Source organism: Magnolia sinica, chromosome 8, assembly GCF_029962835.1.
Source record: "Magnolia sinica isolate HGM2019 chromosome 8, MsV1, whole genome shotgun sequence".
NCBI classification, from domain to species: domain Eukaryota; kingdom Viridiplantae; phylum Streptophyta; class Magnoliopsida; order Magnoliales; family Magnoliaceae; genus Magnolia; species Magnolia sinica.
The window spans coordinates 80,849,006-80,868,814 of record NC_080580.1 but is presented as its reverse complement, the minus strand read 5'-3'; the positions used below and the strand labels follow the sequence as shown (position 1 = coordinate 80,868,814).

Sequence of the window (19,809 nt, the reverse complement as noted above, 5' to 3'; positions counted from 1 at the left end):
CAATGTGGACCACTTGAGCTATATTACCAACGTAATCCGACCATTAAATACAATCCCAAATCTCTTATAGCCATTAACGCAATGACGATTGATAGGAATCAATTAATAACGATCCAATATCACATGTTGGGTGGGTCGCGGGACTATAGGACCTTTAATCTAACTTACAAACCAAACCTAACTCTGCACATGTACAAACCAACACATGTGCGTGTTTGCATACAAACAAACCGAAAAACAGAGATCTCCTTCCCGCGTGCATGATGAGCGTTCGTAGGAAAGAATATCTGTCTAATTCCTTTAAATTAAAAGCCCAATCAAACTTAAATTCCCACAAATCATCTTAGTCTGATCTCAACCATCCGTTGAGAATGATCTCAGCCATCCAAAGAAGGCGCAAGATGCAGCCTGAAATACACCTCCAGCATGACGTCTCCTTCAAGACCCGATCACAGCAGGAGACGTGATGTCTGATCAAGGTCGTTTGAAGTTGTGGGACCCACTTTCATGATACTTCGAGACCTTACGACAGTGATCGAACCTCCGTTTTCGTCGGAATAGTGTGCGGTGGAAGAGATCTTCAAACCAAAAACACGAGAAACCCGATCAAATCCGGATCGTAGACGTTACGAGACTCCTGCTTATGTTCCAACGAGATTTCATGACCATGAAGAAAATCCGGGTTTTTCCGGAACTTTCATGACCATGAAGAAAATTGGATTTCGTGACCATGAAGAAAATCGTCATAAAATGTTTGGAAATCCGGGTTTTTACGGAACTTTCACTTGCGGCAGCCACACCCTTCAAAACCGGAACCCATGAAGAAAATCTTTACGAAGCTTCGATTTGAAGCTACTGCATGCTTCCTGACATCGATCAAGACCGTCCTACTAGGTAGAGATCTACTGGACAGGGCAAAAACTGCTAGGTAGACGGTCCGATGTACAGTATAGACTTTCCACGTGGATGATTTCTCATCCTCGATTTTTGTGTTCTTACGAATTTTAGGGTTTGGACGGTTGCCCACGGTTCGATGATCTAAACGGTGGATATGATGGACCTCACCATGGAGAGGGATGCTACAAGAATCTCCCAGATTGGAAGATCATGTACCTTCAATATTTGATCCTTTTTTCTCCAGCCGCTTTTCTTGTACGTTAACCCTGTGTTAGATGTAGGACATTACGATTGTCTCCATCCATGGTGACTCCTACGTCATCTCAATGGCTACGATTATCCAACCATGCTCTCCACATGCCAATAATCCTTAGAAGTGAGGTCCTAGAATTCCTCTTTCTAATCCATAAAACATGAGTTGCAACAAGGGTAGATCTAGCGATTCCGAGGTTTTATATAAACGAAAGGCTGTTATGAGAATGGACAGCAAAGGTTCAGTAACTAGATAGTTTGGGTTGTTACATCGACGTGACTTTTTTGGTCTGTGGCCCATCCTGTGGGACCATTAATGTACGGCTAAAGTTCTGACTCAAATCTATTTATTGATGGGCAATGTGGGCCTAGCCATGGACCCACTTAAAGGTTGTCATACTCCCGCCCCAGCCTAATTAATCGTTGTTTTACAAAAAAAAAAAAAAACGAAACAGCCAGTAGAAGGTTTAAGAACCCATGTATCGTGCCCACAATATTCGAATAGAGATCTAAGAAAATCCATCTGCAACCCTTGTTATATCAAGGCATACATCAATCCACCTGTTTAAACCCATAAGCGTGTACAAGTTAGCTAATGCGCACACATCCACAGTATGGGCTCATCATTAAAGGTTTGAATTAGTGGACCGTGATGCCCATTTGTACAAAGAAAATTCTTAGACCGGCCTGGTAAGTCAGGCCCAAAACTGTAAATAATCCGGGGAATGATATTTCGAGTGGCATGGCTCTTTAACTAATGGTATCCCCATACAACCATGGTTTTAAGACTTTGACGATACTGTTGCGACTCATCACAACTGACTCAAAAGAGTCGGTAGGACCCAATCCCGTTCAACAATACCAGTTGAGTTGATCCAACTGGCCAAAGTCTTTTAACCATGCATACATCACATATAATCTATTTCCAGACTAAAAAATAAAAAATAATAACAATAACTCAGCAACTAGAATGATGATAGACAATAGGCAATGCTCGCCAATCCATTGTCTGATCTAATGTGAATTTGAGCCATCACTGTCGACAATGAAGCCAATTAAATGAACCCAGATCCAAATCACCAAACCACATGCCACGCCTCGCCTGGGAATCAGATGGGTGTTGAGGGCACCGACGTTGGATTTTGCATGCATTTGGATGCATCCCTGATAGGAATCGTAATTACTAGTCTAATGGTGGAAGCAAGCAGTTTCTAAATCTCCTAAACATATTTCTCCATCATACTGAACATTCACAATTCATTCAGTTTGAAATTCATTTCAATCCTGCATCCAAACACAACCTCAAGACAGCCATAATAACAAGCAAAATAAACACTTCCGGAATAACATTGGAATCCACAGAAGAGGGGAATATAGCAGAGAAGAGATTCAGGGGTCACCACAGATCCATAGTAACATAGATTTTGAGTTCCAAGAACAATGTACGATTTCAGGATTCCCACCATCCCTACTAAAATAACAAATCCCAACCACCCACACTCAATTGGGAAGCAGAAAATTCTAGTGTGGGTCCAAAGCATCTCATACAAATCCAACCTCGTAGCCTGAAAGGACCTAACCTGATAAGGTGGGACCAATCACAAGGTCACCGTTGTAGCAACAATTCAAATCATCCGCTTTTCCAGTGAAAGGTTCTTGTTTATTATCAACACAAATCAACCATTCAAGAGACAACCCATGGACACAACTCTAGAAAACGAATCCAATCTATCTAAATAGTGATATCCCAAACCAAGGTAGATACAAAATGATCGATCATATTAATAGGTGAAAGAAGGCGCAAGAGAGTTCCACCACAGCATGATGCAAATTAGTAAAATACAAACCGAAAGCATGGAGTGAAAGACAGAGAGAAGACTTAGGTAAGATCATCCTCTTCTTCTTCTTTGGCTTTCAGTGCATTCTTCGCTTTCAAGAGTAGAGAGGTTTTCCAAGCATCCTACATACAGATACAAAGTGGAAATATACGCAACTCAGCAAACAAAATGACACGCCCAGACACAAGGTATAGGCTTGTATACTAGCTTTGCTGAGCCAGGGTGTTTCTACACATTGCCACATATGCAAACCTGGCATAACCCGTGCATCAAGTGGTGGTATCCCACCATGGAGATGACCTGCCCAATAATTAGGTTGATCAATTCAATAGGTGGGCCAAGTGTCACAGTCAAAAAGCCAGTACACAAGCAATGTAAATGTTTCCTGCATGATGAGCTGACAGGCCTGATTGTTGGATCAGGCCAACAGGGACACACCTGATGCAGGGGTTGGATGTCCTACAAATGCCAGCTACATGTAGAATTGTGTAGGCTTAGCAAAATTATTTATGTATGTGTGCATATATATCAGGTAAGTGTCCCTATAAGGTCAACCTTACTTTAAGGGAAAGGTCAAGCTGTGTAGACCCCACCATGATTTGTGTCATGCATCCACCCCATCCATCAGATGTACCCCCACTTTCTAGGCCTACTGCCCAAAATTCAGCCTGATCCACACCCACCCATTAAAACCTTGCTGATTGCTTGTGGGGACACACCAAAGTGTGGATCAAACATCTGACTCATCTATTGTGTGACCCTCTTGGATGAGGAGTCCCACCAAATTTCTAGTTATTCCAAAACTTAGGTGGGCCCCATGAATTGATGCCAGATGTTTTAAGCATGATTTTTCACTGTTCCAGATGGTATGGCCCACCTGAGTTTCGGATACAGCTGGTTTTTGGGACAATTCATCACCTGGAGGGGATTCACTGGATGCATGGATTAGATGTTTGAGACAATTATGGTAGGGTCCACAGAGCTCGACCTTACCATAAGCCACGGTAAGGCCAACCTTATAGGAACATTTCCCGTATATATGTGCATGTGTATGCGCGCATATGTATGGCCATGTAGGTGTATGTATATATACATACATCCATGCGCACACAAAAAAAAAAAACGTAAACAATACAATTTTGATTTCTCATAACATCTGGTATAAAACAGGTCGCATGAAATGGTAGAAAGCTACTACATGTGCAAGGCTGATAAGATCAATCAGCAGAGTAAAATGAGGAATTATTGGCCCATGAAAATGGTTTCGTGACAAGCAGGAGATACCCATGGTTTAGCAGTTCAAATCTTGATACAGGTGATTCAACTAGATTGGCAGGCTACAAAGGTTATCCGATCAAGTTATAGACCCAGATGTGGGTATTGTTCACACAACTGCAATGTTCAGACATGTCTGTTCATCTATAGACAAGCATGAATTGGATAATTGACAAGTTAGTCCATATTTTTAGTTAGTTTACCATCACATTCAAGTTAAGGAAGTTCAAGTTACCTTTTCCAATTAAACTTGCTTCACAAGCAACAATGTTTGTTTAAGTTAAATAAGGAAATTGGTCAGCGCATTTGTCTCTGAGGCCGTAAAGTGGCATGTGATGCTCACTTTCTCTAAATCTCCTTTTTAGTGGTGTGATATCCTAAGATTTATTCTCCTGTTTCTTTTCTCATTAATTCCCACAAGTTATTTTTGCAAATTGGAGGTGAAATTTTATCCTACGATTGGCATGTACCTTCTAACTTTATTTTTGGGTTTGGTTGTTGCTTCATCCTGAGTCAAGAATCACATAGATCGGAAATTGTGACCTTTTAAGCTTCAGCCATTCTTCTTTAGATGTGGACTTTTTTATTCTTTTTTCTTGAGGTCTATTTGTACACTCAAGAGTTAGGATCTTTGAATTTGGGAGATTTTAGGGTGTGGCCCATCTACATTGGGTCCCATCAGATCAATGGTTTATTATCACCAAACAAGGTGCCCCAGATGTACAAAATTACGACCCTAAGCAGAACTGGCCCAGGTTTTCAAAGCTTTTCTACCACTACATTATGGTGGGTAAGCAACAAAAATCATGCCAAAAAAAAAAAAAAACAACTGATCCATGATATGCCCATCCAGATCAGATCCACCATCAGAAGTAAAATTTGAAACATGCCCCAAATTTCACAAGGTTACTACTAAGACCACTAATTAGAATGCAGCTTTCTTTTAAAATCAGTAGAAACAAGTTCCCACAGAACAGAAATTACCAGCCGGGTCATGCTATCGAACTCCTTGATCACGCTAGTGAACTTCTCAACATCTTCCTCATCAATTGCCGCAGCTAAATCCTGCCATATAAATAGAAATTTCCTGGTTTAGCCTAGAATCAAAATCGTGAGGAAGCAAACAGTATTAACATAACACTCATTTTCATAATTAATCAGGTCATGGGGTTACTGTTAACGACCAATAATTGTTTTACGAATATTTATATAGCCTTCAAAAGAGAACATATTTTTTAATACTTCGGCTAGATTTTAAGAGGAGCAGACAGGAAGTACTCCCGCTCAAATTTCAATTAGGATAAGTATCGACCTTCCCTTTCTTATCCTAGTTCAGATTTAGGGGCCTTCCCTTTCTTATCCTAGTTCAGATTTGGGGGCCTTCCCTTTCTTATCCTAGTTCAGATTTAGGGGCCTTCCCTTTCTTATCCTAGTTCAGATTTGGGGGCCTTCCCTTTCTTATCACTGTCAAGATCTAGGAACCTTCCTGTTCCTATCCCAACTGAAACTTAGGGCAGAGAACACCAAAAAAGGAATCACACTTAATGCAATTTTCCATTTTCGCAAGGCCCCAGGGAAGAGTTGACTGATATCTGCAAGTCATGGAACCAATTCTCATTTTACATCCTCCCAAACAAACTCTAAAGGATCTAAAGAAAATGCACAACCAGGTGCCACATTTCAAACCAGCCATGTCCTGCGAGAGACAAACTGATACACTTGATAGAAAAGTGAGCATCACTGTTGATAGCTCACCACAGCTCTCCTATAGTTTTCATAAAACAAAAAGGAATGAGATTTATGCCAAAACTTACAGCTAAAAACTTGTGTTCACGCGTCCCTGAAAAGGTCGGATCCATTTCCTGCACAAGCATTTGCAAGATGCACATGTATAAGAAAGTCAATCCATATGTCGGATAAATTTTTGATTTGTTGATCTAGAGCAAGACATAGACCTCGTATCGCTCTAATGAGTTTGTTATTGCAACAACATCGCCCCTGCAAAGCTGGCAGAGGCCAGCATTGAGGAGAATTCCTTTAACACTGTACTTCAGAAGATTGTTGTTCATCGAATGCTTGGCTATCGCTTCAAAAATCTCAACCGCCTTAGGATATCTGAAGAAGAGAAAGAAATTATTATTATTATTATTTTATTTTTATATATTACTTTTTATTTTTATTTTAGAGAGAGAGAGAGAGAGAGAGAGAGTTCAGCTTGTTTTATAATTAGCATTCTTGCTGCATATCAATGGCGTGCTCAACTCTGAGCAAAAATTGCCAATTCTGAGAACTGATAATTGTTCTACATGCAGGTTAATTGCTCTGATTATAGATCAAAGAAAGAAAAGCATGTGATGACACCAAGCTGAAGAGACTCTTGAGTGACATCAAGGAGGACCTTTCAGCCCAATTGCCAATCTGGCACACATGCAAGCTCTGGGCCATCCGTCAGGTTGGGCCCACCATCAAAACAGCCTAGACCAAAAACCAGGCCTCCCAATCAATGGGGTGTTCAACTCACAATTTTTTAGATAAGGATTATATTTGTTTTACAATTAGCACTCTTGCTGCATATCAGCGGTATGTTCAATTCTAACCAAAATTTGAGTTCCGAGAATTGTTAATTGTTCTAAATTCAGTTTAATTGCTCTTACTACCGATCGTAGAAGAGAAGTTAATTACTCTAACTGAAAAGGGCATATGATAACATCAAGCTGAAGGGGATTGTGAGTGACACAAAGGGGGCCTTTCACAATAATTGCCAATCTGACACATGCAAAATGCTAGCCATCTGTCAGGTTTTACTGTTAAGGGTCAAATATTGCATATCTGACCTAGTTATTGCCTGGATTTACGAACAAGATACTGTTTAACAGTCTGATTTACTTGTGTTTGTGTTGCAAGGTGACTTTAAGAACCTGGACTGAAAATTGATGCTAAATGTATGGATTGACTCTCTAAATTTACCAAAGCATGAGACAAACCCCAGGGGACTAAGACTGAAGGATTTACACACCAGAGATCCAAGGAAATAAAGCCGTTCATGTTAAAGAGGCCCGAAACTGGCACAGAATGCAAGATCACAGGATTCTCGCCATCCGATTGGCTTGAAACTTCATACATGGGATTGGGACCATAAATTAACCGTACATGTCAAATTTCATCTGTTATATCCCTGTAGAAGTGGCCCAACGGACAGATCAGCCTCTAAAACTCTGATTTTGGGCTTACCTGCTATCTGGATATGCTTCAAAATTGGTATCAACACGTTAAATGAAATGAGAATACAGATGGACGGAGCGGATTTCTCACAAACATCTTCAAAGGGCCTCATGTATATCATGTGTGCACTGTAGACAAGTGCACTAGCCGTGCACTAAAAGTCTCAAAGTCGGTCAGCACACACTAACCGACTCCATCTTCTCCGAATCAAAGAAGGACACAGCGTCCTCACGCCGTCCGCCGGTTCCGTGCAGTGGGGCCCAGTTCTCATCAACATCATCAATCTGGACCGTCCACTGTGTACAGAGGAGGGTTATTACCCTCACCTAGGTGATATTTTGACATCATGCAATCCATGGTAAAATCCTAGCCATTGAACGCAGGATGGACGGCTGGGTTACAATTCAATGGGCCACACCTAACTCGATCCAAAATCACCCATCTCTGAACGTTTTTTCGTGGGAAATCGAATGGACGGACTGGATTTCGAAACCGAACTCGATCATGGACTCCACCGACCTTCACAGCGCCCGACTGCGCAAGCCCTGTTCCGCAACAGAGCTGCGGTTGATCCAGGTGGGCCACTATCGTACATCAGGTGCTTGATCCAGACCGTCTATTGTGTAGAGGGGCCAAAACCGTCCGTAGGGACGTCTTCATTTACGTCATTTGTGGATATCACAAATACCAGCAAAGGGGCAGAAATTTCGGGCTCTCACGTGTAGCTGCGCACGTTCTGCGAAAGGAGTGCGTAACTCCTTCCGCAATGACCGACCTCAGCAAGGTGACTGCGGCCAGCGTTTCTGGACGGACTTGGACAGCTACAAAAGAAAAGAGAAGAGGGAGTTTTGGGGGGGAAGGATCATTTTTGGCTTGGCTTGAACGTGGATCGCAAGAGGGAGAAGTTGAGTTTGTTTTTTTTCTCTTTTCTTATTATTTTACTTAGTTTATTTTATTTTTAAAAGAACCAGCCATCCATGTTTGACTGAACCTCTTAGCTAGGGCTAAGAGGTGAAGCTTGTAGTCTGATGGGAGAGATGTTGCTTGTGCCTTTTGTTTAGATTGAAGGGATTTTTGATTTAATTTTATTATGAGAATATTTTTAGTTTTTAATGGTCTGTTGTGACTGAAATTACAATGGGTTTGCACTGGCTTTGAGTATTTCTTTTTCCTTATTTTGATTATGATGTCAGGAAGCCCTGTTGTTCGCCATCATCTCCTGGGCATGGTTGGATGTCGGTACCCTTCCTAACCTTCATACATCAATGATTGGTTGCTAATTGGTTGAATTTTATTGTTTGCTTTGTTTCCTGGGCATGGTTTGGTGATGGAATCCATTCTAATTCATATACCTTTCACCTCTTGAAAACCATATCAAAGGAAGTTCAGTTTAAATTCCATAATTCTTGATGCAGGCATAAGATCTGTCATGCCCCAAACTCGGAAACCGGGCTCACAAAATTCCCGATCGCCGAATCTCAGTAGAACCCCATTCTCGGCTCCCGGGCGCGTTTTCCAGGTTCAGATCCTGGGATGCTACAAGGAGGATTTTCAATATCGGTTTGATTCGTAATAAGCATAACCAAAGGTATAACCCACAAACAACAACCAAAAACTCCATCACATTTCCACTATCATCAAAAACTTTACAAGTACAATGAGCATAAAGGGAACAATGATGATGAACAAAAACTCCAAAATGATCTGCCACGAGTCCAAGCCTCAGCGCTGCTGCGATCCAACGTCACCTGCACGCAACGGTCGTACATAAGCTTATAGAAAGCTTAGAGGGTGGTGAAAGTGTATGCTCAAGGTGGTAATGCGGTTATACAGTATCAGAGTAATGCTGATGAATGCCAAGAATACCATTAGCCGTACCAAGGCCATGCGGTGTAAAGAATGATGTCGGCCATACCAAGGCCATGCAATGCGAAATGCAACCCAAGCATACAAATCCTCATCTAAGTCTACATATCGATACAACTCAAAAATCTGGAATATCACCGGGGTCTAGTACACTATACATAGATTGCCCCCATCGCGCGGAATAAGGTGAGTGAAAAAGACCTCACTATCCGCCGCCAAAATCGGGCTCGGCTCGTCAATAGCGGACCCATTCCTCGAGCCGGGTCGACTCAGCCTAGCATTGGCCCCTACTCTCAGGGGGTAAGGCCTCACCCCCTTCCAACCGACCACCACGGTGGAAAGCGCAACCGTCTGTAATCGGCACTCGGTGCTCATGCACCCACTCGGTCTAGACGTTGGAGTAACCTCTTGGTATCATAAGGGTTTAGGAACTTTCACCCAAGGATATCTATCGCACCCCATGTAGAACAGTATTTTCGGTATCCAATCCTGCCAACCACGATACGTTTGTGGAGGCTACGACCCTAATGTCGCTAGGGCGTACAGTAACCATATCACACAATGCGAATGCATGAATCACATTATCTAGTCATGCAGCAATCCTGCGCGTATCGTGCGCTCATGTAGGGCAGCACCCCCTATACGGGAGCCCCTAAACAATCTCCCCGAAGGCATATGCTATGATCAGTCATTTCTCATATCAAGCATACGTATGATGCATATGATCATGAATCATGGAACTAAACATGTTATATGGGATGGATAATGTTCATAACGAAGATGGGCCTAGACGGCCTACACATAACACGTACGAGCCTAACAATGGGCCCCAGGGAAAGTCATAATGCGGACATTTAACCACACTATACTTGTAATGTGGACGTCAAACCACCATTGCTCCCAAGGCATAGCCCGACGTAAACATCATTACATAACCCATGTTGGGATTGTACATTGCAATGGACCTTAGGTACATCCCATTGGGCCTTAAATACATCAAATGACCATATCATATGGGCCTTATATTCATCAAGTAGGCCACATCAATGGGCCGCACCAATGGGCCTTATGTGCATTGCAATGGACCATGACCCGTGGGCCTTAAAATGCATCAAATGGGCCTAATCTTATGGGCCTTATGTGTAACAAATGGGCCACCCCATTGGGATCCCAAATGTACATCAAATGGGTCTCAACCCATAGGCCCCAAAACATTTTTAATGGGCCATAACCCATGGGCCCCTAATGCATCAATGGGCCTCGACCCATGTGCCTTACATGCATATCAAAATGGGCCTCAATCATGGGCCACAAGTAACTGAAGTGGGCCTGACATATATATCAAAGTGGGCCTCAACTATGGGCCACAAGTAACTGAAGTGGGCCTCCCACCACCAGTGTATTAAATATGATATAATATATAATATATATATAGTACATATGATATTATATATAATATAATATTTTTATATATATATATATACACACACGCACACACCACACACACACGCACACAACAGGCCCGACATCACAGTGGGCTCCACCGTCCGCCTGGACGGTGGCTTTAAAACACATATACCACTGTGGGCTCCATGTGGGGCCCACCACAATGTTGATAAGCCATCCAACCCGTTGATAAGGCCATGTGGGCTTAGATGAAGGGTGAAAACAATTTTCACCCAGATCCAAAACTTCAGTGGACCCAAAAAGGGTTTCAAAGGTAGAGGTTTAATCCCACTATTTCATACGGTGTGGGCCACCTGAGCTTTAGATCATGCTGATTTTTGGGGTAGGCCCACTTCAGAGAGTGGCCCACCCGATGAACGGGTTAGATGATGGAAAAACATCAAGGTGGGGCCCACGGCTACAGCCGTGCTTGGCTGTCCGACCGTCCGTCCGCTGGACACTGTGCGCAGGCAGCGCCTGTTGCCGTCTGACACAGCAGCAGCAGCTGCTGTGTTGGTATATATATATATTTTGATTTTCAATATTTCTGAGGTTTTCATCGGTGGGGTCCACATCCAAACAATCCACTCCGTCCAGTGGCCCTCCATGACTCTAGACAAGCACAACAAGCCCAATATTGGGCATATTTCGGCGTATAGGCAATCAGGGAAGATTTCAATGGTGAAAATCACCATTTGGTATGGTATGGCCCGCCAAGACCTCGGGTTGACACCATCTTTTGGTTCAACGCCTAAAAGAAGGTTGGGAACGGAATGGACGGCGTGGATTGAAGACATACATCAAGGTGGGGCCAAAATGAGTGGGCCTCCTCCATTGGCTTGGAACTAAGCCAATATTTGTGTTTTTCTACAAAACGTTCAGCGTCTCTGGATGCTGGACTGTTGGCCGTGCAAGGTGGGCCTGCTTATGTGGGCCACCACTGATGGATGGTGTGGGTACAATACACGCAAAGTGGGCCCCACTTGTAGGTGAAATGGATGGGATACATACCTTGTGGTGGGGTCCATTCAAGTGGGCCACACAACCTCATCATCATAACAACAAAAAGAATAAAATAAAATAAATAAAAATAAAATAAAAAGGGAGAGAGGTAGAGAGTGAGACCCGCGTGATGGAGGGACCCCGGCACTATGGGCCCTCCCTTGCACTAAATCATACATCAAGTGGGTCCCATTACATATGGGTCCATGAAATCGAAATCCAACGATGGAGATCCCTTCTCCACTAAAATAGACGGTCTAGATGACCCTAAACATGCAAGGAAATAAACATCATGATGGGGTCCATGGAGAATGGCCCCATCATGGAATGATCATGATGATCCAAGGGGGCCATCGGCCACATCTTAGGGTCCAAAGTGAGATCCAAACCATTGATTAGTTGGCCTCACTTGTCCCATCTTAAAAACATAAAAAACTACCCTATCAAAACACCCACCGCTTGATCTTCTTGCTTCCTTGGCTTCCTTAGCTCCTTGTGCTTCTATTTGATGGAGGAAGATAAGAAATGGATAGTTGAGATGAGAGATGAAGGGGTAGGAAAGGTGGGCCTCACAAATGCATTTTTCTCTCCATGGAAAATGCTTGGACGTGAGGAGCTCTTGATTGGATTGGATTTGAAAAAAAAAGAAGGAGAGAGAGAGTTGTAAAGGGAGAGAAGAGAGAGAGGGAGTAATGGGTGATGGAGTGATGGATGTGGTGGTGATGGGTGTAAGAGCTTCTTTTTGACTTTTTTGGCAAAAGTTGTAAGAGAGGGTATGGGTTGTGTAAGAACTTTTTGACTTTAGGGCTTGCTTGGGAATGGGTGAAAGGTGATGTGTACTTGACATGATGGGATTGATGGGTTGATTGATTGATGTGACACCTTATAGAGATTCTCTCGTAATTTACACGCGCGGCGTTTTCCTCACACCGAACGCTGGTCCACATCTCCCGACTAGGGTATCGCCTCGACGCGCGAGTCACGGCATCGGAACCGCGGCGACGACGCGGTCGCTAAGGTACAAGTCCTGGGTTGAGTTAACTCGGGTTGACGGCATGAGAATTAGGGTCGCGTGCAAATACCGGTTAAGGGTCGAAGGTTGCCGGAATTCGACCGAAAAGACCGCGGAAGCCTATGGAATGGTACGGTCTAAGACACGGGGTTTACAAGATCTCCCTGATCTCTACAAGTGGATCCTCTGAATCCCTAGTTTCCTTCCTCTAAATTCATTAAGTTTTAGCTTAGTATTTCACTATTATTCTTCAAAAATCATTCGATTTAGATTTCATCTTAATCTGGTTCTTCTTCTACTTAGTTTCAGATAACGTACAGGTATCAGTCCCTTGGGATTCGACCTCGGTCTCACCGAGTTTATTACTACATCACAACCCTATACTTGGGGAGTGAACATTTACCCACACCAAAACACCCTAACCAAAATCAGGCCTCTATGGGGTCTCACTCAGTGATTCTCCTGCCCAAGACACTTCAATCCAGTCAAGAAACTACAAGGCATGCTAGTGCGCTCCAGCTTTCTTCCCATGCTGCTCGAAATCAGCAGAAAACTCTCAAGTCATTTTTTTCTACGCTGGTTTGGAGCTGGCTTGACAAAGATGGATTCGAATAAGCGTCAATTCTCAAGCCGCGCTGTTGTCCGCTACAATCAAATGGGTCTGAGATTGAATCATATCATTTTTCCTTTCTTATCCTTTCCCTTTCTTTTGAATATGTCCTTTCAATGCAAAGGTCCAAGGAAAAAAGAAAAGACTACTATCTATCCAGAAATGAAGGAATCTGCTAATCCTTTTCATCCCAAATACCCCATTGGTTCCACATGGCCTGTAAATTAAATGAATAAACTATGAAGCATTGGGAGAAGCCCCAGCCATTACAGATAAAGCCCTATATTCGGAGTTTTAGGCTCACCGTGATAGATCTGATTGCCCAATCTGCAGGCAGGCTGTGTATGAAAAATACAGCTCATTAGAAGGAAAAAAAAATACCACAAGTGATGCAGCCTGATTTTGGATTAGGGCATCTTAACAGCAGGCTCAAAAACCACACCCCCACCCCCACCCTGCAATTTAAAAAAAAAAAAAAAAAACAGATATGCAACCCCACAGCATTTATATCTCACTCACAGAAGTCCCATTTGTGTTTCTCGATGGCACCATATTCTAGAAAATGACCAGCTGATTTTTTTAAATGGATATATTAGTATCCGACGCCATTGTTCAAAGTATCCCTGATATATTGATAATGTCCCTGATATTATTTGTATCTCCAGCTCAGCGACACCGATAAGACTGCTAGTGATACCAATAACACTGGTAGCATTGGAAATTCCAGGTATCAGCGATATATCGCTAAGTATCACCGATGTATCAATATCGCCAATGTATCGCTAACATTTTCGACTGTGTAAATTCCAGGTGTCACTTGTATCACTAGTGTATCGATATCACCAATGCATCGCCAATATTTTTTACTATGTAAATTCTAGTCGTTGCTTGTATTGCCAGTGTATCAACGATATTTCGATAATATCACCAATGTGCTGATATCGCCCTTAAAAAAAAATAAATAAATAAATAAACTGTTTTATTAAAAAAGTTTTCCCTGCAATTTTTTTAAGGGCACGTGGTTTTATGATGAAATGCATGCATGGATGGATGGTTGGATGGATTGGGGTGTGTTTGTGTGTATGTGTGTATGCACACATGCATGGATGGATGGATATTGGATCATGTATGTGTGTTTGTATGTATGTGCATTCATGGATGGATGGTTGGATAGATCTACAATTTTCCTGGATCATGTAAGTGTGTTTGTATGTATGTGCATTCATGGATGGATGGTTGGACAGATCTACAATTTTCCCTATGTTTCCCAAAGTCAACAATACATGCTTTTAGGTGCCATTAAAGGGAAACTTATTATTTGATTCCTAAATATGTAAACATACGTCTTTTTCACTATTATTTGATTCTTACACATGCAAATATGTGTTATTTTAGCATCTCCTGAAGTATCATACAAAAATTTGACCATTTGCCCCATGTTTCTCTATTTTTTTCCGAGTCAGCATTACATGCTTTTAAAGCCCCATTAAAGAGAAACTTATAATGCATGCATGTGTCTTTTTTGCAATTATTTGATTACTAAATATGCAAATTTGTATTTTAGTAATCTCCTAAAGTTTCATTGAGAAATTCCATCATTTCCTCATGTTTCCCCAATGTTTCGCTCAGTATGCATATCTGGTTATCAGTGATATTATTGGCGATAACGATATTGTTTCCGTATACCCAGCTAGTGAAACTTGTAGCAATGCCAATAACTCAAACACTGTCCAACATTAAGTATTTCAGGCACATTTAACCATTAGCTTTCCACAGCAAGTCTAAGACATGCAGGGATTACGTTAATTAACAACCAACAGTTCGGAATTATACACATCTGATAGATAAATCATATTTACAATGATAACACATTATATAAACATGTACTAATTCCAATAATATCGCCAATGTGTCGATATCACCAAAAATCTGTTAGTTTAAAAAGTTTCCATTTCAAATTGTTTTAAAGGGCACATGGTTGCATGATGAAATGCATGTTTGTACGTGTGTATATGTATGCATGCATGGATGGATGGATGGATCATGTATGGATGGATGGATATGAATGGATGGATGGATGGATATGAGTACGTGTGTGTGTGTGTGTGTGTGTGTGTGTGTGTGTGTGTGTGTGTGTGTGTGTTTGGGTGTTGTGCATGCATGCATGGATGGATGGATCATGCATGTACGTTTGTACGTATGTGCATGCATTGATAGAAGGTTAGTTACGTGGATCTACAATTTCCTCTATGTTTCTCTTGAGTCAAGGATACATGTTTTTAGGCCCCATTAAAGGGAAACTCATTATTTGATTCCTAAATATGTAAACATGCGTTTGTTTCGCTATTATTTGTTCTTAAATATGCAAATATGTTATTTTAGCATCCCCTGAAGCATCATTCAAAATTTCCACCATTTTCCCCATGTTTCTCTAATATTTCCCCGAGTCAATGTTACATTCTTTTATACCACCATTAAAGATAAACTTGTTATATATGCATCTTTTTTTCAATTATTTGATTCCTAAATATGCAAATATGTGGATTTTAGTGATACATTTCTGGTTATCGGCGATACTATTGGCGATAACAATATTGTTTCCATATACCCGGCCAGTAAAACTTATAACAATGCCGATAACTCAAACATTGTCCGACACCAAGTATATCAGGCACATTTAACCATAGGTTTCCATAGCAAGTCAAAGATTGGCATGCAGGGATCAGGTTAATCAAAAACCAGCAGCTCAGAATTATATCCATCTTATAGATAAATCATATTTACACTGGTGACACATTACATAAACACGTACTAATTCCCATCAGAAAATACAGCTGCTAATATATAGTGCAAATTACTCTCACGTAAAAATTAAATAATAATTTTTAAAAAAAAAACTATTAAAGAAAATGAAGCTTCAAAAGGAATTTGCAGATCTTGCACATGCAGCAATTATTCATTGTCCGAGAACAAGAAATACAAGGAGAAAACTAAAGAAAGTGGTATGGGATTCCTTAAATTCAGGAGCCAACATTTTTCAACTAGCGATATAGAATACCCTTAGATTGCGGTTCGATGATCAATCAAATTGAATTGCAATAATCTGGTTCGATAAAGTGGAAACGTCCAAAGCAGTTAACCCACCCATTGACGCAACAAAATCTGGAAATACAATTAATTTTATAAATATGAAAAATGCATACTACTTTCTCGAAGTCAAAAGCTACAATTATAGATCCCAAGATAGATAAATAAAATACATACAATAGACTACGCAACACCATCTAATAACCCCGCAACTAATGAGATGGTAAGTGCAACACATACTTGAGGGACATACTCAACGCTTCAAACCTGAGAAAATTAACTTTATTCAAATATTCAAGTCTACTAATTAATGCATGACTTTGAAATTATTGCTATGACCTGATGGTTGCTAATTAAATCATCATCATCTAACCCTTATCCTCACTAACTGGGGTCAATGATAGTTGCTAGTTAAATGCCAAAAAAAAAAAAAAAAACTCTAAAGACCTAACGTAACGAGGAATCTTTTTTCCTTGAAAGATGGCTGATGTAGATCGTGTCACATATACATTCGTAGCATGGTTGGGCCAAAAGAAGGTGGACCGTAAATTAATCATAACTTTTGATCTGGGTATCATTACAGGACGCACAACCTATCAATCTTTACTAAAATGGGTCATCCGAGGTGAATCGACTCACAAAGTGGGTCACATCTGTCCGTTTTGTCAAAAAACGCGTGCTTTCAACTCAAAAATGAATTTTTAAGGAAAATTACTATTTTTAGTAATTTCGATTTTTAATATTTTTTATTTTTAGAGTTTTAGATTTTCTTCTTTTTTAGAATAACTTGTAATTATGATAGGTGATAGGGACTAGACATCACGCGCGCGCACGCCTCCCCTTATGCACGTACGCCAGAAGGAGGACCCCACCATTAATCTGGATCGATGACAACGTCCAGGGAGGGCCACTTAGTTAGGAGACGAAGTTTTGATTTAAAAGAGTGGGCCCGACAGTCAAGAAAAGCCCACCATGAGAACTCATGATCGTGGCCCACTAGTCGGATTGATTTCATATTTTAGGTTTTACCTATTAATGTTATTTAGAACATCATAAACGCTTTAGATTTATTTAATTAGTTTTTATTTTAGTTTACTTTATCGCCAAGTAATAAGTTGTGCACATGGCGAAAGTTTTGACGTATAGGGTTTTCTTATAAATAGGCACCCATTGTAGCTTTTTTTCATTCAATGAAGATTAATAAAAATTGTTGTATTTTTCTGCTCCTTTTTGAGTTATGAAAACCTAATTAGGCGCGAAACCCTCCCTTCTTCGAAGGGCTAACTACTGTGGTGCAGAGCCACATCTATCCCGATTCGCTCTCATCTTCTACCATCCATCCCTCCATCTTATTTTATCCTTCCCACAACTATCTTCGCGCCCAATCTATTTGTTTTGTAGTTGTTCATCTCTTCACAACCAGTTTTCAGAATCTGGACTTGTAGGAGGGCTGAAACTTCGACGGAGCACCACGCCCAGACCACAACCCGTATCGACGTGAATTTGGAGGTTTTGCAGCCCCAACCTGACCGACCAGGGCTAAGAAGCCGATTTGGGAAGGCGGGCCTTCATCGCACATGCAGGCAGCCCATCTGCGCACGGGCGTCAGCCCCGGGGCACCGTCTGCACGCGAAAGCTATTTCTGGATCAGGTTTTTCTCTTGTTTTCCTCTTTTCATCCCTAATTTTATAAACCCCAACCCTATATTGACCTAAATCCCCAATTTATATCTCTTTTCTCAACCTAAGGTTCCTTGATTTGAAATTGGTGAATTTCTTGGATTAGGGATTGATTGTTATGCATGTGTGGATGATTTCTATTTCCCTTTGAGTATTGTTTGGTTCATAATTTTTATTGATCCAGCCCTAATGTGTATAGGCCTGGACCCACATAGATTCCCCTTAATTGAATATTTAGACTTTTGTGTGGGATGTGGAATTTGTGTAATTGTTTATGAACTATTTGATCTTAAATCTGAAATCACACACATCATATCTGAATTTCATGTCCTGTATCAATAGGACTCTTCTAGTAAAAGTTTATTTGAAATTTTTATTTTTAGAAATTAGGTTTTAAAAGAGTTTTTTTAGAATTAGGATTTTTATTAGAGTTAGGATTTTGCTATTTTTGGTAATTAAGAATTTTAATTTTTTCTATATTAATGGTGTAATAGGGACACATACGCATTAGAAAATTATCCATTAATGAAATTTTGATTTCTAGAATTACTTCTAGTTTCTATCTTTTTTCGTGGATTCGAGGCATCTCTGTGAGGAGTCTAGAAAAACTGTGGATTCAGAGTAGTAATCCCCTTGAGGAAGACGATGATCGACCTCATCACGTCCATCCCTACGTAAGTTTGGTATCAGAGCGAGGACTCCCCTCGGGCCAATGACAAACAATGAAGGTATGGGCCAAAATCCAGCGGATGGTGATCCAGGGATCGTTATCTTTTGGAAAGAATAGAAGCAACATAGCAAGAGAATCGACAAGCCATGTAAGGGCTGTAGGCTTCCATTAATCACATGACGAAGGCCATAGGGCAATTCCGTGTTCCTAGTGGTAATCCGCCACCAGCAATTGCTGGAACTCGTAATCATCCTGATCACAAGAAAGTGTCAACAATGCATTAAAGGATCATTCCTGAGGAAGGGGGATCCAACGATGAGGAGGTCGATGACATGGTCTTCCAATATCCTAAACAAGGCGGCGATCGAGTAGATCGCACGGATCGAGAGTTCAAGATAAGGGTTGATATTCCTAGCTTCAATGGCCAACTACACATTGAGGATTTTCTCAATTGACTTTCTGAAGTTGAGCGATTCTTCGACTATATGGACATCCCTGAAGCAAAAAAGGTTAAGCTTGTGGCCTACAAGTTGAAGGGCGAAACTTCAGCTTGGTGGGAGCAACTGCAACTCGCACGAACCAAGCAAACGAAAGCACCAATCCGCACATGGCAGTGGATGAAGCAACTACCACATACCCAATTCCTACCTAGCAACTATGATCAGGTATTATTCCAACAATATAAGAATTGTCGGTAATGTAGTTGGTCGGTAAGAGATTACGCAGAAGAATTCTACCACTTGGCAGCACGTAACGATTTGGTCAAGACTGAATCGCAACAAGTCATTCGATTCAACGGCGGATTGCCTATGGCGATCCAGGATTAGGTCCAGATGTAGTCCATTTGGACAATGAATGATGCAATCAAGTTGGCTAGCCGAGCAGAAACACAGCTTGAACATCCCAACACACGGACCTATCCTACCGCTAGGGTCGTCGCGGCAGGTCCGCCC

The 19,809-nt window shown here is 41.3% G+C and overlaps 1 protein-coding gene across 1 annotated transcript in view; it reads right to left on the bottom strand.

The window, feature by feature from the left end:
- Positions 1–2,466: 2,466 nt before the first annotated feature.
- The window catches only part of LOC131253503 (alpha-soluble NSF attachment protein-like), a 31,439-nt gene continuing 14,096 nt past the window's right edge, over positions 2,467–19,809 (bottom strand). Inside the window, exons 3-6 of the mRNA XM_058254529.1 lie at positions 6,218–6,377; positions 6,077–6,124; positions 5,247–5,327; positions 2,467–3,109 (exon numbers count right to left, since the gene is read on the bottom strand). Of these exons, the coding sequence (XP_058110512.1) occupies positions 3,029–3,109; positions 5,247–5,327; positions 6,077–6,124; positions 6,218–6,377 (370 nt within the window). The 3' untranslated portion in view covers positions 2,467–3,028. The remainder of the gene's footprint in view (positions 3,110–5,246; positions 5,328–6,076; positions 6,125–6,217; positions 6,378–19,809) is intronic.